Source organism: Haliotis rufescens, unplaced genomic scaffold (assembly GCF_023055435.1).
Source record: "Haliotis rufescens isolate VD_foot unplaced genomic scaffold, xgHalRufe1.0.p SCAF_7, whole genome shotgun sequence".
NCBI lineage: Eukaryota > Metazoa > Mollusca > Gastropoda > Lepetellida > Haliotidae > Haliotis > Haliotis rufescens.
The window spans coordinates 26,109,269-26,136,777 of record NW_025964361.1 but is presented as its reverse complement, the minus strand read 5'-3'; the positions used below and the strand labels follow the sequence as shown (position 1 = coordinate 26,136,777).

The following is a 27,509-nucleotide window of genomic DNA, read 5'->3' as shown; positions in this document are numbered from 1 at the left end:
AACTTCACAGCGTAGTCGTTAACAGGTCCTACATGATAGCTTTCGCTATCGTTTGAACGTCCGGCGTCAACTGGCTGTCCATTGGAAGTGTGCCTTTGCTGGATGAAAAGGTCGACTTACTACCATTGGAGACCATTGGAGATCATGTCTCCTCAAGTCAGACGTCAGTTCCTGTGTGTCGATGACAGAGAAGTAAACAAGATACTGTTTGCAGCAACAGAGATGCTGGACATTCTTTCGGACTCTGACACTATCTACATGGATGGTACCTTCTACACATACTTATTGCCTCAGCCTTAGAAGTTTATGGTTTCAGGTTTATGTGATCCTCTGCTTAATGCATGATTAGGTGCATCCTGTTGCCTATTGCCTGCTTCTAGTCCAGATCCACATATGCCAGACTATTCCAGCACCTTGCCACTGGAAGGAAGACATCACTTCAGTCCCTTGATGCTTTGTTTTGAAGTTTAAATGGCTTTGTGTATCACCATCACTACCATCACATTGTGCTGACATACTGCTTCTTGTATATATATCTACCTGTATAACGTAAACTTGTATATACCGCAAGCCATCGACACCATGTTGTCACTTCCTACCGGGAACCACACGTCGACCCCTGGCATATACGAGTATGCAAATAAACATTTATCATCGTTACATCGTTGTTAACGTGACAGTATTGAGTGGCACCAGAGTGGTAGACATACTCTCAAAGTTGGCAGACACGTCGTCATATGACTGAGATATTGTACAAAGCTGCGTTGACCACAACTCATTCAGCCACTCACTCTCTCACCTAAAGAAGTTTATGTTCAAAGTTTCTCGGGCGCATGCGTTTATAACCATTTTTGACATCATAATTGTTTGCTTTGGTATATTTCAAATTTAGCGTTAATGACGTCATCAATCTACCCATGAAGATCCAGGGCAGATTACGTCTTCAGCAACCCATGCTTGCCGTAAAAGGCGACTATGTTTGTCGTAAGAGGCGACTAACGGGATCGGGTGGTCAGGCTCGCTGACTTGGATGATGCATGCCCCAATTTCGTGGATCGATGCTCATGATGTCAATCACTGGATTATCTGTTCCAGACTCGATTATTTACCAAGCGCCGTCATATAGCTTGACAATTTTGCTGAGTGCGGCGTTAAACAACAAACAAACAAAACATCATCAATCCATATAGCGCTTTGTAGAGAGTTCAACATTGTCCATCCTGACATTATCTGGAGTTAATTATATATTCTGTTGTATATTTTCTTCTTTCAGTCTATGTGTCGCAAGAACAGGGAGAGCGTGAAGGGATACTTTTTGGCCGGAAGGACTATGGTTTGGTTTCCGGTAAGTAGACTTAGTGCACACGTGTTGAAGTTCAGAGCACACATGGTGACGTTCTTCACACATACTATGACGTTCTACACAAACATGATAACTTTCTACATGTACATGTAAAGACACAGTTAAATATAAGTTATATCCGTGTGCTCAAATCAACATGTAGGTTGACATCTAACCAAACAAACAACACTTCGGGTGGTTGAGAAAACGTCAAAATTGGAGTTTCAATATGAATTTAATTTAAACTGACATATTGAGGGCAACAGTTTTGATCATACATGTAGTCAATGAGAGTTATCGGAAGCTGAGCATTGAAATGAGAAACACAGAAAATGACATGAATGGCTTCATATATGATGTTACATTTTATATTATTGGTGGTTGATGAAATTTCCCTGAAATTGGGATGTATTTTGCACGACAATGCAGCGAAACGTTGAACACATTAAAAACTTATGATGCATATCATGCATGAGTGACGTATAGTTCCCATTACACACACAGAACACGCAACACACACACACATCAGGACTATTAAATATATGTTTGAAGTACCTATTGTTTATGATACCTGGATATTTAAGGGTTGGATAAGTGCAAAAATGATTCGTAACATGAATCTTGAACACGATTATTTGGAACATTTTCCAAAAATACATGTCCTCAGAAAATCTTGGCATCGTTATTGTGCTATACGTGGTGTCGAGAACAGGGGAGAAATTAGCAGTTGAAAAGAAAAACAAGTTATGAAATCTGTACGCAACGGGAAATTCGTTCATTTGTACCAGACCGGGATGATAGATGTTGGGGGGGCAAATGGGTGGACATGACAACCTTTCATAATTGAGTTTATCTGACGATGAGAAACACATGAAACACGATAACTTTGATCCAGAGGATCAACAACGCGCAAAGAATTTTTGTAACATTCCTACCTATTGTTGTCATAAAGTGCACGTGTGTAACCCGGAAGATAAAACAAATTGTAATTTGCATGTGGTACCTTTAAAATCAGGAATATTAATCATGCACAATTCAGTTTGATATTTATGTAATATAAAAGTAGAAAACAAACATTATGAAAACAAAGCTAGTAATATGTTTTACAACAATACCTTCCTGAAACATTTGTTATTGGTTTTTAAGGAACACTGGGTATCAAAATGACACAATCATAGTGGTATACATGATACTGTTGACATTGTTATATCTACATTGGTAAAGTTATTAATGTTTGTTCATAATTAATCTTTTCGAGGTAATAGCTACATTGTTATAATTTTATTTTATAATGAAATGGATCTGTGAAGTCATGCATATATTGATAAAACTGAAACCCACAATGTTGTGAGTGCGTTCTTTATTTTCAATTATAAACCTTTGAGAGTTACCTCCCAAATGGAAATATGCTTACTCCTGTAGCTTGACTCATCAATTATTTACACAATCTTTTCGAAGTAATAGCTACATTGTTATAATTTTATTTTATAATGAAATGGATCTGTGATGTCATGCATATATTGTTAAAATTGAAACCCACAATGTTGTGAGTGCGTTCTTTATTTTCAATTATAAACCTTTGAGAGTTACCTCCCAAATGGAAATATGCTTACTCCTGTAGCCTGACTCATCAATTATTTACACTGTCCGAAAGTGCTTATGTCGGTACACGGAAACTGGTTCAATGTTTCCCACACAGCGATATGCCTGTCCCCCACACTCTCAACAGGCAGACCCTCTTTACGGAATTGGGTCAACGTTTCACCGTAGCGAAATGCTGTATGGGGAAATGGGTCGGACAGAGCTAGAATAATATCCTGCCCTTCGCTTTCTAGCCACTGCAGGCTAGAAGCGCAAGCGCTCGACGACAGGTAAACCAGTCTAGGACAGGTCATGTCTCCCTCTTATGATTGTTGCCGAATATCATAAACATGTTTTAGTGATAATTTACAGTTAGGAATGTTTTTATAAACATTTTCATAATAAGTTAAAATGAGTGAGTATGGTTTTACGCCGCTTTTAGCAATATTCCAGCAATATCACGTCGGGGGACACCAGAAATGGGCTTCACACATTGTACCCATGTCGGGAATCGAACCCGGGTCCTCGGAGGGACGAGCGAACGCTTTAACCACTAGGCTACCCGACCGCCCCAAACATTTTCATAACTATTCATATATATGTATGGTATGTACTCATAGCATTATCCACATGTGAGACAAAGATAAAGTTTGGTCACGTTTTTCCAACGATTACTCATCCCAATGTCCCAGTGACCCCACGTCATTTTCTCAATCCCATCACAAATAAGGCAATAATTCAGATATTATGAATATGCAACAGTGTACAACATAGCCTGAGGCTCGTCAGTACGAGCAAACCCCACAGTCACATTACGTATGGATACATTATAAGCATGACAACATTTGCAAATATCCATTCTCTATTTTATATATATATAAAACAACATATGCAAATATCCATTCTCTATTTTATATATATATATAAAACAACATATGCAAATATCCATTCTCTATTTTATATATATATAAAATAGAGGAAGGATATTTGCATATGTTATGTGACTGCACATTCATCTATTAATAAACGATGATCAATAATCAAGTCAACGCTGTCGTTCATATTTATCGTGAGATAAATATTCATATATATATATATATATATATATATGTGTGTGTGTGTGTGTGTGTGTGTGTGTGTGTGTGTGTGTGTGTGTGTGTGTGTGTGTGTGTGTGTGTGTGTGTATGGTATTTATATGATAAATATGAACGACAGCGTTGACTTGATTATTGATCATCGTTTATTAATAGATGAATGTGCAAAATAATATTCTTATAATGATAATATAATAAACAGATTGGAGCTTCGTTGTTTGCAAGCAACATTGGGAGTGAGCATTTCGTTGGCTTGGCAGGGAGTGGAGCGGCCTCTGGCATAGCCGTTGTAGCATTTGAATGGGGGGTAAGTATTCAACCTACTGCTGATTCTGTAAACTCGTATTCAGGAGAAGCTATGATGTATGAATCTCTTTGAATACATGTAAATAAAAGCGAAAATAATCCAATATCGTGAGAATAAGAATAAGGGTCATTTACACGATTCCGACTGTACCCTAAGCATGTGTTCATGAAACACTATCAAATAGTGAGATTACCATGATTCACCAGAATGATGATACGTGGTTGTTAGTTTTATTCCAACCAGGTAGAAGCCAAGAATGCACACATTCATATTCATTATGAAGGCACGTAGCTATTTAATTGCAACGTTCTGAAACTGACTAGATATATGTGTGTGTGTGTGTGTGTGTGTGTGTGTGTGTGTGTGTGTGTGTGTGTGTGTGTGTGTGTGTGTGTGTGTGTCTGTGTGTGTGTGTCTGTGTGTCTGTGTGTCTGTGTCTGTGTGTCTGTGTGTGATATTTCTATACATTCAGGGTGTGCATTCGTTCAAATATCCACTGACCCTATGCCTTTTATATTCTCGCATTTCGATGCTTGTGAAGGACGTCTCCTCGATCCAATTTGACACACTTTCCGACAACGTGTTTACTGTTGTGATTTCAGGCTGTTCTGCTTCTCTTGCTTCTGGGGTGGGTCTTCTTACCGATCTATCTCTCCACCGGGGTAAGCAAACATACTCACCCTCAATATTCATGTTTATGTGAAACGTCGCTTAAGGGTGTTTGTATATAGCTTGATGTTTGACAAGTCAAATTATAGCCCATGTGAACACGTGTTGGAACAACGTATGCCTTTGTACAAAATGTTCGTAGGTATCAAAAAACCTATCTTAGATAATAACATAACGTATATAACACGTCCCATGTTATACTGGAAACCCGTCTGTCCAGAAACTGTGGCCAGTCTCTGACAAAGTTATTTACAAAATTCAACATTCTATTTTCATGGGTAGGTACTAAGGAAGAAAAAATTAAAATAAAATGTATCGAAAACTATGTCGCCCATAGGTGAGAATAAACTGACGTCCAAAAGAAACTTTACCAACTGAAAATATAAATTTCAGACAAAGTATAAAAATGTTTTCGATGAAGTCTATCTAAAACACATAACCTAAATACAACAATAGTGTATGCAGAAAATGTTAATCGTCTGTTACATGTTTGAGAGATAACACGCGAAAAAGTGAAAAACACGTGCACACGGACAACTGCAAATGCACGTGCGGGTAAGGGTATAAAACGATTGAAACGGCAAGTCAGACATCCACAGTGATAAAAAAACACAAAAGAAATGCCACGACTCACAGTCGAACAACGTGAAAGAGACTTGGGTATGGTACAGATGGGAGCCACCCACGCCTATATTGCACGAACCTTCGGTTGCTCCCGTGTTGCCGTTACCAACTTGATGCAACGTTACAGACAGACAGGGCGGACCGCTGACAGGCCAAGAACAGGCAGACCCAGGGTGACCACGCCCCATGATGACCGGTACTTGCGTACCTTGCACCTCTGAAATCGCTTCCTGACAGTGACGTCATCGGCGACAAATGCCCTAGGTCACAGGGTTAGTCGACAGACAGTGGCCAGGAGACTCAGGGCTCATGGAATCAGGGCTTTTAGACCATACAGAGGACAGCTATTGACAGTGCAACATCATCGTCTGCAATTGTGATGTGCCCGGACTGTACGACGTTGGCAACGACGTGACTGGCAGGGGGTGGCTTCATTGACGAAAGTCGATTCTGTATGTTTAGGGCTGATGGAAGACAACGTGTTTACCGCCGAAGGGGTGAACGAACGGCGGCGTGTTGCGTGCAGGAGGTCGTACCATATGGTGGAGGGAGTGTCATGGTGTGGGGAGGGATCTGTGGGCAGGAGAGGACACCGCTGGTCATCGTTGACGGAAACTTGACAGCTCAGCGTTACATGGATAACATTCTTCGTCTAGTTGTCCTACCATTTCTCCAACAGTAGCCACGTGGTGTCATTTATAAGCATGACAACGCTAGAGCCCATACAGCCAGAATTGTCACTAGCTTCCTCGCAGCCAACAACGTCAACGTCCTTCCGTGGCCTGCACGCTCACCCGACATGTCCCCCATAGAACACCTCTGGGACTTGATGGATCGTCGTGTTCGACAACGACCACACTCTCCAGCCAACCGGCAAGAACTGATCTTGGCCCTCCAAGAAGAATGGCGTCAAATCCCACGTGGCCTCATCAGACGACTGACTTTTTCTGTGCGTCGAAGAGTTTTTGCGTGTACTGAGGCATTTGGTGGTCACACACGCTACTAATGACTTGTTATTGAACGTGAGCGATTGTTTATGTACTCTGCCTATTGTCCATGATTCTGAAAGCTCGAGTTTTGTACCACACCCAACTTTGGGGGGCTCTGACGCCATTCTCGGTCGCGGTATGATTGTCATTTTCAGTGTTGATTATGGTGATATATTGATCTTCTCAATACACTTTACTTAATGCATGTATGTTTTGTTGTTTTTGAGCAAGAGTGATTTCAAACTCTCGTAAAGTTTCTTTTGGACGTCAGTTTATTTTCCTGCGACGGGTCTTGTTACCGACCTATCTCTCGACCGGGGTAAGTATATATACTCACCGTCAATATTCATGTAATACGTCATCTGAAGATGTTTGCAAAGACATCAAAGTGTGTCTACAAGTATCATGTCACATATTTCAACTCGTTTTAACCTAATTCTACTTTTTATAGCGTTATTAAAATATCTCGCTTGTGGGCGAAAACAATTTGGCCCGTTGGCGAACAAAGATGCATTTGTTCAAGTTTCATGCTTTGGGGTTTTATTTCAAATACATAAAGGCGTGTCTACAAGTATCATAACACATTTTTACTTAATTCAATTAATTAATAACATTATTTAAATATTTGGCCCATGTTTATGCAAAAATGGGGGCACGGGTGGCCCAGTTGTCTAAGGCACGGTCATTCGCTGTGCAGAGTTGCGTCCCTAGGGCACGCCAGAAACCTATGATTGTTGGTTTGAATCCCGGTTCGCCCCGATTATGTTTCTAGGTTCGTCCTCGTGGGTTTCTTTCACCGAAGTGGTAAACGTCTGAGACCTGCATCACTTCTGGCTTTCCTCACACATTAAGCTGACACGGGCTCACTCAATCTAAATTAAATATTAGTATCATCACTCTACATACCGCTTATGTGGTCTGGCTGATTGAGCGTTTGCCCGGAGAGCGGAAGGTCAATGGTTCGATTCCCGGTTATCGATCATTTCAAGTCAATTGCAAGTCGATTTTTAGTTTGGTTTTATATGTTAATCATGAACGTAGACACACCCTTCATCAAGTGAACGTAGACACACTATTCATCAAGTGAATGCAGGCACACTATTCATCAAGTGAACGTGGACACTATTCATCAAGTCAACGTAGACACACTCTTCATCAAGTGAACGTAGACACACTCTTCATCAAGTGAACGTAGACAACCCCTTCATTAAGTGCCCTTGATCCCAGCTGTGTTGATGGTCAGTGCCAAGACTGCCTCCGTTGTGTAGTGGAGAGCGCGTCTGTCCGGGGAGCGGAAGGTCAAAGGCTCGACCCCACGTGCTTGTCAAACAAAAATACTTTAAAACACGGTACTTGTTGTTACCCTGCCTGCCGCTCGGCATTATATGGATAAAACAAAGACAGTTTAGTGGAGTAATCATGCTTGACTGCGGCATGCTATATGTATATCAGTGGACTTGCACTATAGAACCGGCATGGTCCGAACTAGTACAAGCAACCACACACACGTGCCTGCACGTCGCCATATACGTGCAAACATTCCGAACGCGTTGTTAAACCCCATTACTCCTCACTGCTATTTATCAATAAAATATTCTCTCAGATTCCCCTTCAAACCACCGTACCCCTGATATTTCTATAGTCTGCCCGTGCAATGTCATTACTACTGGAACGCCTCCGTGGTCTCGTGGTAGAGCATCCGCCCGGAGAGCGGAAGGTCCGGGGTTCCATCCCCGGCCACGTCATACCAAAAGACATTAAAAGATGACACTTGTGGTAACCCTGTCGCTCGACATTTAGGGGCTAAAACAAGAGCTGGTCGGCTCGGAGTCAGTATACTGTGTCTGAGTGGGGTATTCATGTTAAACTGCGGCATGTTATCTCAGTGAGCTAGCACAAGAAATCGGCACCAGTCCGGACTAGTACAAGCAGCCACAAACACTTGCATGCACGTCGCTATATAAGTGCAAAAATCTTGGACGCGACGTTAAACTCCATTTCACCTCACCTCATTACTACTGTGTAATTAATGTCACCAATGCACAGGCATGCCGTATACTCCGATTCCGCCATTACACATTGAATTGATTTGAATGTAAATCACTGCGGTCGTTAAAACACAGGACGAAAAGTGGTGATAATCAAACTTAAGCAAAAGCTTTGAAAATGATTCATGAATATCACTACTCAATATTTATACTTTGCATATTTTTACAGGCTGATATTCACAAAATTAGAAAGCTTTAAATGACAACATATCTATTGCTATCTTGTCTGTAATACTACAGATGGCATTAACACATTCAACCAGATTGCATTCAAATATAAACGACAATCCATAATCATAAGAGATCTTGATATTGATATCTTGATATATGTTACAATGCCTGTACAAGGCAACACCATAAAAAAGGAATAAAAAAGACATCAATCCCAGTGGTAGCAATCACAAAACATATTTGTACATTCGTGATATTTATGGCTTCATATATCTTTGTGTACAAAGATTACGCAAGTCTATACAAGATCAAACAAAATAGGTATGCTCGACCTGGCAATGTGTGATCCTTCACCAAAACAACCCTTGGCGGTGTGAATATAAATCTTTTCAAACGTAGAAATTATTCACGTACATGTATCCAACACAGCGTTCGTATACTGTAACATATCGATAAGCAACTCAATAGTGTTCTTCAGGCTTAGTACACAATGCTAAAAATGGATGCGCAGTTGAACCAACAGAAAGCTAGTGTCGGTTGCAAGCTGCAGACGAATCTTTGAATAGTAGTGAATAAAGAAATAGTGTTGACATTTACACGTCCGTCGTTCCGAACTTAACAAATAGCCTTAACACCAACTAAACAATGCACCTAGAATGAAGATATACGAATCAAGGCATAAGGGGTACACGGGCGTTTCCCACATTAAGACCCCAAACACGTTTAGCTGTTAAAGGCAATTCTAGACATGTTAAGGCCTGTAATATGTCAAAATAATCGGCCAAGGAACGTATTTAGGTTTGTGTTTAGGATCTAAACACACTTTTTACGGTGTGCAAAAGTATAAAATCCCTTTGTTTGAGGAAAAGATACAAATCAATAGTTTATGAATTAAGTCCAAATATTGCAAGAAGATAATGCAGCATTCAAAATAAAAAAAATAAAAAATGTTATTTTCATTCATTTGTTTGGTTTATTCTTATGTTAGATCACTTTATTGATATTCATGACCGAGGATCGTGTTGAGCTCATTTCGAAAGCGTTACACTAGGGGAAGGACATGGAAATGAAGTCAATTGCATGTATTAATTGTTTGGACTAGACTCCGTTCAACAAAGCTATCTCAGCACTAAAGTGATCTAAATAATAGTTATTGTAGAAGATTATGCATTAACGTGGCCTTGTGTGGGTGGCTGTAACTAAAAACAAGTTATGGGTCGATCGTAGTAATCAGACATACTTTCATTGTCAGCTTCCTGTATGAGAAAATTCTTCAAGTCAAACAGCAACAGTGTCTATGAACAGTGTGATTTTTAAACCTCGGCGGGATACCAACCTGCGACATCTTGATTTGTTATCCTTGACGCTACCACCATTAACGGAGTCACCATTAACCTAGCATGTTTATTTTTTTACATTTTTATGTTATATTGTACCAAGTTCGTTGTAGGTCCTGGGGGTACATGTGGTATGCAAGTGCCTGTGAATCTGATTTGTAAACTTAATTTCAATACATATTATACATTAAACATGTTATTTGACCTATAGCCTGATGATAAACCATCTATTGAAACATGTTTACATTCTAAACACATTTATACAGTGTAAATATGACATTGGCCTAGATTCAAATGTATAGTTTGAATATTGCTGCATCGTAAACACAAAAGTACAGTGATATTGTATAAGATAACGACACCACTTCTATACAACGTCTATACACCAAACACGCACACATGCATTACTAACTAATACTTTAAACACAAAAAGCAGACTCATCTACTGTTACAGCATCGAGTGTTGAACATTCCATGATATGTGGTATGCAGGTGTAGTCAGGAGAATTACTAAGACAAAATTGTTATGGATGAGCAACTTCTTTATTACAGGAGAATGTCGACAGAATGTGTTTTGTTTGTTTTAAGATAACTGAAGAAACACATATTAGGCAGCGGTTATAACATTTTAGTCTTGTGTACAAGTAGCCTTATGTGCCGTAGACTGTTAATAGTTAGGTTTGGAATAGTCGTATTCTGAGTTAACTATGGGATGGTTCTTATATCCACAAACTCCACACCCTCACACGTTTATCCAAATTAACTTTTTTGAAATCCGAAAAAATACCTTTACCATATTTCCTAGGCCCCGTTCCCAAAATGATGTTAGCACTAAGGTGATCGTAAAACTCATGCTTGAACACAGGTTTACGATCTTCGTAGCGCTGAGATCGCTTTGTGCAACAAGGCCCTGAGTTGAACATTTACACGTAAATAAATGCACGTAAAAGTACTTGTTTGTGATGGTAAATGTATCTTATTAACATGTATATGTCATATTTAGAACAATTTGTTGTGCTTGTACAGAGGATATTAACAAACGTTGTCAAGCAAGTAAAGGTACACATATAATACTCAAAGTTTGCTAAGGATCACGATTTGATTATGTCAAAATCTTATCCAACAAATGAAGATTGAAATATCCCAGTAAACAATGATTGAATAACCCATATAGGACCTCAATTTCAAGATGAACGGACAGAAGCATGCAGTCATGCGAACGATGTGCACGAGGTGCTTGAAAACCTATGTTTGGATGTATCGTGACAGAATCGTTGCAAATCATTATCGGAGAGCACAACAATATCTGCTTCTGACGATTGCAACAACTTAAGGCAGCGACAGCGTTCCACCACACAGCTGAAAGACAGGCTTCTCCTCATTGCAGAAAGACGTCATCTCTTCGTGACTGCCATCACACTCAGCAATGACCTGCGGAACGCAAGTGGCGTTAACGTTTCTACTCAGGAAGTGTGTAATCGTCTCCGTGAGGCTGCATTCGCATCCAACTGACCCGACCTCACAGGCACGTCTGGATTATGGAATGGGCTGAAGACCACGTCGACAGACAAGGACTGGGCTCCAGTAATTTTCACTAATGAGTCAAAATACTGTCGCGACTTCATAGATCCACTGGAGTGGTGTTGACATGAAGAAAGATTTCAGGATGCCAACGTCGCCGAACATGAAGTTATGGAGGGGGCTCAATCATGATTTCGGGTGGAGGATCATTCCAGATGAAAGAATCTTCATATCCTACAGCGGAGCACGTTGACAGTAACGCACGACAACATCATGTCTGGCTCGTTGATGCCTACTTAGAGCAGGAGACCATTGTCTGCATGGAGTGGTCAGCTCAGTCATCAGATCTCAACCAAATAAAACACATGCATGTGGAACGACCTGCAGATCGCCCTTTCACGATACTCTGTATTTCCGGCAACTCTACAGGAACCCGGCATATTCTCTTACTGAAGAGTGGAACAATCTTCCCTTGGCAACTACCCCGGAGCACGAGACGACAGTGCCAGGCTGTGACCGCCTCACGTGGATCACATACGGGCTGCAGAGAGTTACAGCTGTGTACAATGAATTTGTTTTCGTGATTTATTTTACGTTGTTTCAGATTTGGTCAGATACTTTCATTTCGACGGGTGATATGACATTTTGTTTGTTGGCATTGTGTGACCGGGACAACGGTCTTTTGTTCATTAAACATGTTCCACGCAATACAGTCTTTGGCTAATTCAACAGATGCAATCAATTTGACGTATTACCTTTTAAAGTGGTGATCCTTAGCAAACGTTTACAGTTCTTCAGGTGATCATGAAGTGTAGGCAAACTGATACTTCTGATTTCATATTCCCCATGCTTTTATGTTACATTTTGTTGTAAGACTGCATGTATGTTCGGCATGTATGTTATTTATTTTTCAGATATTTACCATTCCTGAATATCTCCAGAAACGGTTTGGTGGCAATAGATTACGACCCTATCTGAGCGTCTTAGCGCTGATTCTGTATGTCATAACCAAGTGTTCGGTAAGTCAGCTTTCGTCGGTGAAATCCTGCATCTTGTTGATAATAAGCAAGATAATCATCAAACCTTGCATTCCATAGGTTTGATTCTCATCATCGGTACAATACGGGAAGCGTATTTCTCCCCACTCACTCATTCACATTTAGCCTTTACTGTTTAAATTGCAGGATGTGATGTTAAATTTGGGACCCGTGAGGATCCGGGCTAGAACTGGTCCATGCTTGTCGTAAGAAGCGACTAACGGGATAGGTTGGTCAGGCTCGCTGACTTGGTTGGTGCATGTATCCCAATAATCACTGGATTGTCAGGTCAAGACACAATTATTTACAGACTGCCGTCATTTAGCTTGAATATTGCTAAGTGCGGCGTTAAACAACAACAAATGTAAAATGTAAATGTAAAATTAGGGTTTGTCTTTACGTGTGTTTGAGACGAGAGCCACCAGCGGGACAGGATACGCTCACCTTTTCACAAACACCTGGAATCACCTGATAGTGGTTCATAAACACATTCTAATGATCTAGTCATGATCGTACCATGGATTCTGCTTTTAGCAAATATTTCTTATGATTATGGACCGGGATTTGTCGCATTTTATTAAAGATCAAATATGTTTTGGTATTTGTGAGGATAACCATCTATAGCCAGATGGTACCACGGGATATATACACGATATTTTTGTATTAACTATATATTCCTGATTGAACTTCAACTAATTAATCTTTTGTCAAATTGATTGAACAGTGTGATTGTTTCATTCAGATGAGACTGGCTTTACCGCTCGCGGACAAGTTCAATAGTTACTTTTATAATATCCAAGGACCCGAAGGACAAAATATTAAAAGGGCCATAATTGACCAACGCTCTGCATAATTTAAGAAATGAGCAACAATTTTTTTAAATGTTAGGACAAGTTATCACAGGTGTTTAAATAACTGATTTTTATGTTTTTCAAGAAGCATACGTGTAGATCTGTTTAATAATTAATCTGATTTTCATAGACGATGCGGATAAAGTAATGACAAACGGGTGGTAAAACGTTCAGTTTGGTGCACAGATTTGCTCGTCGTTAGATTTGTTCCTGAAGTTGAAAATCTTCCTTTACCCTCATTTTTGCCATTTAATTTGATCAAGCCAAAAGTCGAAAATTTGCTAGTGGCGGGGAAAAACAATTAAGTTGTTAACCGTTTGAACAAGTATGATGGTTTTCATGTGAATATTTTCGATAACTTGAAAAATGTGACACTTACAGGGAGCAACAAGTGCCTTTGTTTTATATGTACCTTGTCATTTGAGTTCGCAGGTAAACACAACTGTAGGTGGTTTTGAATCATACTAAGTCTAACTTGGGTTACCCACTGTCTCTATCCTGGGCCCTACTTAATGATAATATATGCCTATTCACATCATTAACAATATCAGTGTTTTGAAACAAACCATTGACTTCAATAATATACCTTCCTAAATTAGTTTTGTTTTAATGTTTCAGTGTAAGTTAATGCAACTTTGAATATGTATGCACGCTGTCGAAATCAAATGAGAATTCTTTTTCACGAATGGAAGCGCCCCTTTTCGCCATGTGTAAACATGTTAGCTGATTGAAATAAAGAGACGTGACGCATGCATGACACCTTGTAACTAACTCAGCCGAAAGTTAAACATTGCATACTTAAGTAGATTTACATTGTAGACACAAGATGTATCAACAGAAATGGTCATGGTCAGTCCACACCAGATAGTGCATCCGTTTCGTGACAGATATTGCTAGGGTCAAATGTGATTGGGATAAAAACATGAATTTGGTATAGTTGTATGTAATGCCTTTCTAAATATTGCTTGACATAAGGGCCACCCCAAAAAAAATCCAATATGGCCGCCAAATCCGTTAAGGCCTCCGTAGATAAATGAAAATCTAGTATACTCTGGAGAACATGACCCACAACCTAAATATATAATGAACAATGAACATTTTGGAATGTATTTACCCAACACTACATCTGTAAAGTAAATAACTTTATCATTATAGACTATATATCTTGATTTAGGTAATCTAAAGTGCAAACAATGAAACAAATATGCATTTCCTTCTTCTTCGGTATATCTTTTAAGACAAACTTCATTAAGGCCGATTAGCTATACCAATATTGTATACTCATTTGCTGTGAATACAATGACAACGACAAGCTGTTTGCTCTGTTAACGAGTCAGGCATCAATATTCAAGTAATACGTGTATAACAGCGGCCTGTTAATAATTAAGTCTGAGCAAGATACACTACAGATAACATTATATTAATAACAAGAGCGACAAGTCCCTTTTTATAGTCACAAAAATATCTGCCAATGAGCATGTGTTTATGAATTACTATCAAATAGTGATGATACGAGGTGTTAAAAACACGGGGACATATGGTACAGATCAACGTCCCACGTAGACGGGAAACGATGACTCACAATAACATCATGTGCAATTTGTGCGAAAAACAATTATTTATATTATTCGGCGGTGTTGACCGATAAGCATGATGACCAGATAAGTTGTGCTGAAGCGGCCTGCTTTTCTACGGTCGTGGCCTACTCTAGGTCGGGCATTATATGTAGGTTGTGTACAGGCGAGTACCTGTGTTGAGAGCAATGACAAGCAGGTCAAGTACAATGTGTGTGATAGGGGTTAACTCCAGAGAAACGTTAATTGCCTTGTCAATGCTGTGCTTCCAACGTTAACAGAGACAGCAACCAGTGAACAACAGTGGCGTACAATCAGGGCACAGTGGCATTGAGATTATTAATTTATAGACAATGCATCAACGAGATAAGTAGAAAGGATGATGTTAATTTGTTTGATGTACGTACTTATGAGACAAACTCGAGAATGCCCATATCAAAGACAAACTTCGGGCAGAATTAAAATGTCGACTTAAGTAAATCAGAGTTATGAGTTCAGTGCTGAACGCTCGCCGTAAAGACAAAACCACAAATATTTATGCTGTACCCGTCCTTTCGTATTCTTTTGGTGTTGCTGATTGGACGAAACAAGAAATTCAGGGTATTGACACCCTCACACGAAGAATCTTGTCAGACAATAGATCCCACCACCCTCGCTCTTCCCTCAATCGCTTATGTTTCCCAGTTATGATGGGAGGACGTGGTTTGATTAACTTATAGACTCTTCATGATAGAATTGTATTATGCACTTTCGCACACATTTATTTGTCTGATGATCCTCTAGTAAAACATGTCAAGGCATTCCACAGTTTTCCTTAAACGAGCCTAGTACGTGGGGCATAATCTCTATGTCTGTGTTGATTTTGTTGATGGTTTTGTACTGCTGGACGGTGCAGAAAAGAGTGTCAACCAAACGAAGTGCCATATCAAATCGTCACGGACTCAGTTTTTCAAAGAGAGGCTTTCTGAACCACCGCTGTATCGAATTTACGTGTAGTGTGTTGAGAAGTTCAGCAACCCGGCAGAGTCCTTCGCATCGATGAAGTCGGCTGACCTGAAAAGATATACAGAAGGCTTTCTGTTTGCTGCTCAGGATTAGTCAGTTTTCACTCGAAACCGTCAATGTGTGAAATACTATGAAATGTTGATTATGCAATGAATTTAATGGGACTGTCCAACACATTGTCACTGGATGCCCAGCTCTGGCACAGACACAATATCTAAAGCGACGTGATGGAGAGGCTCGTTCCCTTTATTACCATCCTCGCCATGCTTGTGGTTTTGACACAGAGGTCCATCCATGGTACGACCCAGAATATGTTAAGGGCGTCACAGAAAATGATAAATACGAAATTCTCTGGAATAGGACCGTATACAGCCTTAGACCTATCTAGGCCAACAACCCGGATCTTATCCATTTAGATCATTGAATTTTCTGTCCCTTTGGACACTTATGTGATTTACAAGATTCAGGAAAAACATGGCAAATATGCGGACCTTGCTGACGAATGTCATGCTTGCATCCGAAGTACCAAGATGTCCGACTCCCCATTGTTCTTAGTACCTTAAGTTTGGAACCTCTGTTGACTGACATTGGGAGAGTACCCGGGTTTGCTGTCAAGAATACAGCCCTCCTGACGATCTGTGTAATGCAGATGGCTGCAGTGTTTGAGAGTCTTCACATTCACCGGAAAGTGTAGACGGGGCAAGGGCCCCGAGCTGATGATGAGAATAAAAATCCATTCTCTTTTTAATCTGTAAACACAGGTGGACGGACGGTAAATTGATAGACAGATGAACGAAATAGGAAGACAGGTGGTAGACAGATGGACTAAATAGGAAGCCAGATGGTAGACAGATGGACTAAATAGGAAGACAAATGGATGGACGGTAGATCGATAGACAGATGGACTAAATAGGAAGACAGATGGATGGACGGTAGATCGATAGACGGAGGGACTTAATAGGAAGACAGATGGATGGACGGTAGATCGATAGACGGATGGACTAAAAAGGAAGACAGATGATGGACGGCAGATCGATAGACAGATGGACTAAATAGGAAGACAGATGGATGGACGGTAGATCGATAGACGGAGGGACTAAATAGGAAGACAGATGGATGGACGGTAGATCGATAGACAGATGGACCAAATAGGAAGACAGGTGGATGGACGGAAGATCGATAGACGGAGGGACTAAATAGGAAGACAGATGGATGGACGGTAGATCGATAGACAGATGGACTAAATAGGAAGACAGGTGATGGACGGAAGATCGATAGACGGAGGGAGTAAATAGGCGGACATATTGCTGGACGGTAGATCGATAGACGGATTGACTAAATAGGAAGACAGATGGATGGACGGTAGATCGATTTGACAGATGGACTAAATAGGAAGACAGGTGGGTGGACGGTAGATCGATAGACAGAGGGACTAAATAGGAAGACAGGTGGGTGGACGGAAGATAGATAGGCAGATGGACTAAATAGGAAGACAGGTGCGTGGACAGAAGATAGATAGACAGAGGGACTAAATAGGAAGACAGGTGGATGGACGGAAGATCGATAGACGGAGGGACTAAATAGGAAGACAGATGGATGGACGGTAGATCGATAGACAGATGGACTAAATAGGAAGACAGGTGATGGACGGAAGATCGATAGACGGAGGGACTAAATAGGCGGACATATTGCTGGACGGTAGATCGATAGACGGATTGACTAAATAGGAAGACAGATGGATGGACGGTAGATCGATTTGACAGATGGACTAAATAGGAAGACAGGTGGGTGGACGGTAGATCGATAGACAGATGGACTAAATAGGAAGACAGGTGGGTGGACGGAAGATAGATAGGCAGATGGACTAAATAGGAAGACAGGTGGGTGGACAGAAGATAGATAGACAGAGGGACTAAATAGGAAGACAGGTGGATGGACGGTAGATCGATAGACGGAGGGACTAAATAAGAAAACAGATGGATGGACGGTAGATCGATAGACAGATGAACTAAATTGGAAGACAGGTGGATGGACGGTAGATCGATTGACAGATGGACTATATAGGAAGACAGGTGGATGGACGGAAGATCGATAGACGGAGGGACTAAATAGGAAGACAGGTGGATGGACGATAGATCGATAGACAGATGGACTAAATAGGAAGACAGGTGGATGGACGGTAGATCGATAGATGGAGGGACTAAATAGGCAGACAGATGGATGGACGGTAGATCGATAGACAGATGGACTAAATAGGAAGACAGATGGATGGACGATAGATCGATAGACAGATGGACTAAATAGGAAGATAGATGGATGGACGGTAGATCGATAGACAGATGGACTAAATAGGAAGACAGGTGGATGGACGGTAGATCGATAGATGGAGGGACTAAATAGGAAGACAGATGGATGGACGGTAGATCGATAGAAGGAGGGACTAAATAGGAAGACAGATGGATGGACGGTAGATCGATAGAGAGATGGACTAAATAGGAAGACAGGTGGGTGGACGGAAGATAGATAGACGGAGGGACTAAATAGGAAGACAGATGGATGGACGGTAGATCGATAGACGGATTGACTAAATAGGAAGACAGATGGATGGACGGTAGATCGTTTGAGAGATGGACTAAATAGGAAGACAGGTGGGTGGACGGAAGATAGATAGACGGAGGGACTAAATAGGAAGACAGATGGATGGACGGTAGATCGATAGACGGAGGGACTAAATAGGAAGACAGATGGATGGACGGTAGATCGATCGAGAGATGGACTAAATAGGAAGATAGATGGATGGACGGTAGATCGATAGACATATGGACTAAATAGGAAGACAGGTGGATGGACCGTAGATCGATAGACAGATGGACTAAATAGGAAGACAGGTGGATGGACGGTAGATCGATGGACAGATGGACTATATAGGAAGACAGGTGGATGGACGGAAGATCGATAGACGGAGGGACTAAATAGGAAGACAGATGGATGGACGGTAGATCGATAGACAGATGGACTAAATAGGAAGACAGGTGGATGGACGGTAGATGGAGGGACTAAATAGGAAGACAGATGGATGGACGGTAGATCGATAGACAGATGGACTAAATAGGAAGACAGATGGATGGACGGTAGATCAATAGACAGATGGACTAAATAGGAAGACAGATGGATGGACGATAGATCGATAGATGGATGGACTAAATAGGAAGACAGATGGATGGACGGTAGATCAATAGACAGATGGACTTAATAGGAAGACTGGTGGATGGACGGTAGATCGATAGACAGATGGACTAAATAGGAAGACAGGTGGATGGACGGTAGATCGATAGACAGATGGACTTAATAGGAAGACAGGTGGATGGACGGTAGATCGATAGACAGATGGACTAAATAGGCAGACAGATGGATGGACGGTAGATCGATAGACAGATGGACTAAATAGGAAGACAGATGGATGGACGGTAGATCGATAGACAGATGGACTAAATAGGAAGACAGAAGGATGGGCGGTAGATCGATAGACAGATGGACTAAATAGGAAGACAGGTGGATGGACGGTAGATCGATAGACGGAGGGACTAAATAGGCAGACAGATGGATGGACGGTAGATCGATGGACAGATGGCCTAAATAGGAAGACAGGTGGATGGACGGAAGATCGATAGACGGAGGGACTAAATAGGAAGACGGCTTTGTGGATGGTAGATTAAATAGGAATACAGATAGAAGGACGGTTTATCGGTAGACAGGTAGGCTAAATAGGAAGACAGATAGTAGACAGGTGTACAAACTTGGAAGACAGTCGGTCGATCGTAAGAAGACTTGACAAAACAATTTTAAGGGACAAAGATGTTCAAATCAATTTTTTCTACCCTTGTTATAAAGCTAAAGACGACATTTTATCATGTAGGTCTACTATGACGATTAAGGTTTTAACATTTTAAAATAATGAATTCAATATTCTGCTCCCCTTGGTACAACGCCATTTTGACATGATAGGACGATGACGTTTCACCCTATGCCTCTGTCTACAGGTAGACATCTACGCCGGGGCTGTATTCATTCAACAAGCAGCAGGATGGAACATCTATCTGTCCATTGTGCCACTGCTGGCCGTGACCGCTCTCTACACAGTTGTCGGTATGCTGTTCGCGGAGCAATTAGCAAATCTATGCTTAACATGGGAAAATTCAAAGTGTCTTAATTAAACAGTATTGAAACATTGTAGGTTTGTTTTGTACGAGATCAATATTTGAGTAGGATGAATCAAAACAACTTAACTTCGCTAACTGTGATAGAGAATGCATATTGATGTTTGAACCTGATTACTAGTCTCCTCCAGTGATTGAGTCAGTCTATTGGTTTATCAGTGGGTGACGTCATTCCCTGTGATTCATTCATTAAATCATTGAGACGTCATAGTATTACGTCACAAGACGCGTTAAAAGTAGTTCACTCCTAAGCATAAATGTGATTTGAAATTGCTATGCTTGCTATATCTTGTGAAATAAGGTATGTCACTTCTGGATAAAGAGAATTACAACTGTGACTTATCTGACAGCGTAGATACTCCGGGTAGGACCTGTCCCTGTAAATATGTATTGAGACTGCGTGACTGCTTGTCCACAGGGTGGATCGTTGCTTGTTGTTTAAGTTGATAGGTTCTGAGACTCACATAGAAGGAATTGAGCAATAATGAAATCTATTGCTGTGGACATCACACGATTCCATAGAGGAATGGGCAGAAAAAAAACTTGAGTCATTTGCGGAATCATTGTTTCGCTGCGTCAGCTTAAATAAGGAAGGGTTTGAGACCTATGATAAATGCAAAAAAATAAGGAATTTGCATCAAAGGGGCTAAACACCAATAACCATCCCTGAAGATAGGAGTAAAACATTTGGGAAGGACTTCCTATGCCACCGTAGATGGGCAGTAGAGTTTAAGTGTGTCAGGGAGAGCCATAAAGACGACCCCGTCCTGGGCGGCCTTCACGTCAGCAGCACCAGGAATGATCCAGATAATCCACGCTATGGTAATGATCGACCGGCGTAATTACCCGGAGAGAGTACATTCCGTTATCACAGAAACGTTGACGGGGAAGTAACTCGTTGGGTTCCAAAGCTTCTGGACACATCCGTGATCCAGTTGTAGAGCGTCCGCATGGAGAGCGGAAGGTCGGGGCTTCGATCCCCGGTCGCTTCATACCAAAAGGCGTTAAAAGATGGTACTTGTTGTTACCCTGTCTGGCGCTTGGCTTTAAGGAACTAAAACAAGGAGTGGTCGGCTCGGAGTCAGTATTCATGTTAAACTTCGATATGGTATCTCAATGGGCTGGTCCAGACAAGTACAATCAGACACACACATCCGTACATGCACTTTATAAGTGCAATAATCTGGAACGCGATGTTCAACCCCATTTCACCTCACCTCACCTCACCTCACCTCACCTCACCTCACCTCATCTCATCTCATCTCATCTCATCTCATCTCATCTCATCTCACCTCACCTCACCTCACCTCCAAAGCTTCTGAAACCTGATAAAAACACACAAGGATAATCTAGCTCTGTCTGGAGCTGAAACAGAAAGGTTCTTGCAACGGTTTGTGAATAAGGATGACAGCTGAGTACAAACAACAACCAAGACAGTGGAAGCATTTAACATCACCACCACCAGAGAAGACAAAGGCAGTCCCAAAAGCTGGACTGGCATCCATGTTCTTGGATGATGTCGATGATGTCAACACGGTTGACTCTCTTCCAAGAGGCCAAACAAACATGCGTCTTCTCCTGCATTGTTTTGGTAACTACGTGAATAAAAAAAGAAGAAACTGAGAAGGTGTGCTCTTCCATCAGGGCAATGAGTCAGTATTCGAGTGTTGATTTGGTCCCCTTCAGCACCCACCTTAATTTCTTGATCAGGCTACGCAATAGTTGTATCTGTTCCCAAGCATGAAGAACGCTTTAGCCAGAATCCATTTCGACACGAACGATGATATCTTAGCAACTGTGGAGAACTGTAGACTGCCAAAAGAAGGACTTCTACGAAGCTGGTATAAAATCGTCCCAACATCGTTGGCAAAAGTGTATCAGTGTAGAAGTGGGTGATGGTGAAAAATAAATCATTTTTAATGTATTTAGGTCAATTCTTTCCATGTGAGGTTCAGAACATACCCATAACCCCTATATGACTCGATTGCTGCTACCTTGATGATGTTGTTGAGACTGCTGGTGCGTTATAGCAGTTCATGCAATGTGTCTAATGATTATGTTCGGTAGTAGGGCAGCGGGAAAACAGAGTGGTTAAATGGTGAAAGCGTTTGTCTAGTTACGCGGAAGACCCGGGCTCGATTCCTTACATTAGTGCAATGTGTGGAGCCTATTTCTGGTGCCCCCACCCAACTCCCTACCCTGTCACCCCTGAAATGCTGATAAAACGCCGTACAACCATACTGTCACATATAAACCGCTGTTTGCAGCACACCACTTTGTCATTCGCTGCTGAAATAGATTCGTTGTTTCTTTGTAGTCAAATTTGGATAAATTAAGTTCGATGTTGCAAACATCGCTTATAACGAAGCAAATAGTTCAAAAGCAGTTCTCTGCATGTAGGTTGGCTTTTAAAGGGGTGGGTGTTTTTCCTGTGAGTATGTTTTGGGAATTATTTTTATTTTTTTGTTGGTAGGGAAAACAGAGAATGTCATTTGCCTTTTTTACTTGATTCATCGAAAGTGTAGGGCACGTGTTATGATACGCAAACTTATAATGATTAACTTTGGATAACAACTTGATAATGTCTGAATGGTTATGCATGAATACCACCATCCAATATGTTAACAATGTGTTTCAGGGGGTCTTGCAGCGGTAGTGTTCACGGACACCCTTCAGACTATCGTGATGCTTGTGGGAGCCGTGACACTGGCGATCATGGGTGAGTGTTCTGCTCAAATGTGCAGCTATCCGTGACGGGACATCACTTTATCGACCTAGTTTCTGCCACGGGAAAGAGATAACACGAGACGAGAAAGCGATAAGAACAGACATAAAGGCGATAGCACGAGACGAGAACGCGACACCGCTTTTTCGTCTGGTGTTATAACTTTGTTATAGCTTTCTCGTCTCATGTTATAGCTTTCTCGTCTGGCATTATGGCTTTCTTGTCTCGACTTATAGCTTTCTCGTCACATGTTATGGCTTTGTTATATCTTTCTCGTATCATGTTATAGCTTTCTCGTCTCATGTTATAGCTTTGTTATAGCTTTCTCGTCTCAAGTTATAGCTTTCTCGTCTCATGTTATGGCTTTGTTATATCTTTCTCGTATCGTGTTATAGCTTTCTCGTCTCCTGTTATGGCTTTGTTATATCTTTCTCGTATCGTGTTATAGCTTTCTCGTCTCCTGTTATAGCTTTGTTATAGCTTTCTCGTATCGTGTTATAGCTTTTTCGTCTCGTGTTATGGCTGTGTGATATCTTTCTCGTATCGTGTTATAGTTTTCTCGTCTCGTGGTATAACTTTATCACGGCCACCATAGAAAAGCATGTGTCATGTGTCACGAGACTTGATCCGACTTTGATCAGCATGTTTTGGAACATTTGGTTCAAATTGCACTGTACTATTTTACAGCGATGTAATTATAAGATGTGTGAAGAAAGGTGCAAGATGTTTCTAGAATTGCTCAGCGCTGTGAGAGATGATGATTGGTGCTTCTCTGTTAACGTGGCAAATGCCAATTTCGAGATAAAGGTACAAAATCCAATATTCGAGTTTTCCCTATGAATTGGTATCTCGAATTCGATGAAAGCGAGCAAATGTTATGTATTTATATTGTGGGGCTACCGGGACCTGAGAATAGGTTCGCGATAACGGGGTTAGACTCTCACTGTATGTATGTAGGTGATTTAAAACAGAACAATAAAAATAAAAATAATATAACAAAGAATATTTATATCATACAAGTGGATATAGAAGAGCCGTTGTCAACATACATTCTCTGTTGATTTTGTATTTAATGTTGATAGTAGATATGCCATTATTTATTTAATGATATGATATTATAATATTTAATGTAGTGTTTGTAATCCTCCATTTCCAGCCAAACTTAATATGTTGTACCCTTTATTATGCTAGTGGTCAAATGGTCATGGGAAAAATAACGGTCACTGTCGTCATACATTCGTTGTTTGTTTTTATTCTGTGTTGTACAATTTAATAAAACCCATTAAACCCATTGTGTTGGCCATTCAGCTTTAACCATTTATGATATCCTTCATCCTATTCATCGCTTTATATATGTCTTGTTTATACTTGTTTGGTTAGACCCGTAAAGATCCGGGGTAAATAGGTCTTCAGCAACCCACGCTTGCCGTAAAAGGCAACTATGCTTGTCTTGGTGGTGGCTAACGGGATCGGGTGGTCATGCTTGCTGACTTTGTTGATGCATGTCATCGTATCGCAATTGCGTGGATCGATGCTCATGATGTCAGTCGATGGATTGTCTCGAGATTGTCTCCAGACTCGATGATTTACAGATATATTTTCATATTGCTTCAATATTGCTGAGTGCGGCGTTAACCAACGTCACTGTTTGCTCCACACGTTTGTGTAGGCTCTGAACATTGTCGTAGGCATTCTTACATCCTGTTCAAAATACTGAATTTCAGCTTTCGTCCAAGTGGGAGGGATGGACGGACTCTACACCAAATACTTCTTTGCCATACCTGAGACCAATGTGACGAGGATCAACACATGCGGGATGCCTCGCCAAGACGCCTTTCACATCTTCCGCGATCCCGTCACCGCCGACCTTCCCTGGCCAGGGATCATAATCAGGTCCACTGTGGCGTCGCTGTGGGCGTGGTGTGCTGACCAGGTGAGAATTTCACCTCCTTACCTATATAGTTGTCTGCCTTTGAATTAATACATGTTTGTATTCTTATATCATGCTTATATGCATTATATTATGAATATTATATTTTTCTGCAATCCTGCAAATGTTGTTGGCAAAAAAATACTTGTGAATGAAAGACTTATGCATATAAACATCCATTTTGTGGCGAGATTAAGCACAAATGTGTGTGTAAAAAAACATCCATATTGTAGCGAGATTCAGCACAGTGTGTGTGTGTGTGTGTATCTGTCTGTCTGTGTGTGTGTGCTATGCTATGCTATGCTATGCTATGCTATGCTATGCTATGCTATGATGAACCTGATACTTTTTTATGGATTAAATCTTCATTATTCTTTGTCACGATGTTTCAGGGCTATGTTTGAGCTTGTCTGAGTAGAAACATCCAAGTAGCGTGTTTGTTAACTTTCACACTGTACACTATGAAGGAAAACAATTTGTGTTATTTCAGTTAAGTTTTTTGATTAAGCTGTTCATCTTTTTCAGGTTTTAGTCCAGAGAGCACTTGCTGCCAAAAATATGGCTCACGCCAAGGGCGCCACAGTGTTGGCTGGGTACCTCAAGATCCTACCACTGTTCCTCATCATCCTCCCTGGCATGATCAGCAGGGTCCTCTATACATGTAAGCGTCTGTGTTCTCCTCCTCCGCTACAGGGGCGGTGGGGTAGCCTAGTGGTTAAAGCGTTCGCTCGTCACGCCGAAGACCCGGGTTCGATTCCCGACATGGGTACCATGTGCCAAGCCCATTTCTGGTGTCCCCCGCGGTGATATTGCTGGAATATTGTTAAAAGCAGCGTAAAACCATACTCAGTCAGGCAGTCCTCCGCAACAGGGGCGGTCGGGTGGCCCAGTCGTTAAAGCGTTCGCTCGTCACGCCGAAGACCCGGGTTCGATTCTCGACATGGGTACCATGTGCCAAGCCCATTTCTGGTGTCCCCCGCGGTGATATTGCTGGAATATTGTTAAAAGCAGCGTAAAACCATACTCAGTCAGGCAGTCCTCCGCAACAGGGGCGGTCGGGTGGCCCAGTCGTTAAAGCGTTCGCTCGTCACGCCGAAGACCCGGGTTCGATTCTCGACATGGGTACCATGTGCCAAGCCCATTTCTGGTGTCCCCCGCCGTGATATTGCTTGAATATTGCTAAAAGCGGCGTAAAACAATACTCAGTCAGGCAGTCCTCCGCAACAGTGGTTAAAGCGTTCACGCGTCACGCCGAAAAGCACGGTTCGATTCCCCCCTTGGGTACAATATAAGTTGTCAACCGATTTCGAGGGCTATATGGTGTGAAGTACCCTGTGGGTGAACCTATGTACCCCGAGCCGTCAGGCTCAGACACTAGGTACATCACAATTTATGCCCCGATGGATCAAATGTACCTCACCGGCATTCATTCTTCCAGACACAGAATACATGTCCGAAATTTCACCGAGAAAAACGCTTTGATTCAGCGATTATGACAGCTACCAGACGACGCAATTTGAATTACTTCCCTTTACTCAATGCATTCGGATAACCATCGTTTCTTTTCAGCGAGATGATCAAGTTACCTAAGATGTGTTTCGATTGATTTCTCAGCGGGCGGGATATATGAGCTGGGTACATGAGCGAGTTACATAGAAAATAATTGCCGCTCCTTAACCAATCAGAAGCTAGTATAGGTAGGTGTAGGTGCTTCAGAATAGGTCCACAATACCGCTGACAGCGAACAGAGATTCGCGATCAGTCCATATTTGAAGAACTTGGGAGAGGTCGGTATCGTTAAGAGGATAGAGCTGATGGTTAGACAATATAGTACGAATACACAATTCAGACGTCTTGCACACGTCTCGGGTGCATGGTGTGGGATCATAGCACTCTAAGCCGTGACAGACCGGGGATAAAGGACATGATACACTGCGGTTTGTCTTATGTTGATTAACAGTAACGTGACCTACAACGCCATGTACTAGAAGTATGATAGAAGTACTAGAAGTACATGTATTCGTAGAAGTATAACTCATTCTAGGATTTGACGCTTTCAGCTGAAGTGGCCTGCTCAGACCCCGCAACGTGTTTAGAGGTGTGTGGCAACGAGGCGGGATGCTCCAACATCGCCTACCCAAAGCTCATCCTCACCCTGGCACCCATTGGTGAGCTTCCCAGGCAGTTTAGGCACCGGCCATATTCTTGTGGAGATTGGGGCTTCGATCTTTGAAAGAATATGTCAGTGTTTCAATACATTCAATTTTCTTTGAAGGAGCGAGAACTCCATTTCTTTTAACATCCAGCATGTTCAGTGTATTATCAATATTTTTGTTAATTTTTTATAAGAATATCAAACGGTTGGCCCGTTATTCAGTATTCCTGAATACTAGCGAGGGTAAAAATGAATATTTCACAGACAATGCGGGTTATCTTTTGGCAAACATGCTTACTACGTAAGTTCTATCAATAATGTTTCAGCCCCAA

The 27,509-nt window shown here is 41.4% G+C and overlaps 1 protein-coding gene across 2 annotated transcripts in view; it reads left to right on the top strand.

Annotated features, from left to right (window-relative positions):
* The window catches only part of LOC124137497 (sodium/myo-inositol cotransporter 2-like), a 62,884-nt gene that overhangs the window by 27,872 nt on the left and 7,503 nt on the right, over window positions 1-27,509 (top strand). For both annotated transcript variants that reach the window (XM_046503829.2, XM_046503828.2), the window contains exons 2-10: window positions 1,274-1,345; window positions 4,220-4,324; window positions 4,927-4,986; window positions 12,598-12,702; window positions 20,191-20,296; window positions 23,006-23,086; window positions 24,817-25,025; window positions 25,548-25,683; window positions 27,083-27,190. In XM_046503829.2, the coding sequence (XP_046359785.2) occupies window positions 1,274-1,345; window positions 4,220-4,324; window positions 4,927-4,986; window positions 12,598-12,702; window positions 20,191-20,296; window positions 23,006-23,086; window positions 24,817-25,025; window positions 25,548-25,683; window positions 27,083-27,190 (982 nt within the window). The remainder of the gene's footprint in view (window positions 1-1,273; window positions 1,346-4,219; window positions 4,325-4,926; window positions 4,987-12,597; window positions 12,703-20,190; window positions 20,297-23,005; window positions 23,087-24,816; window positions 25,026-25,547; window positions 25,684-27,082; window positions 27,191-27,509) is intronic.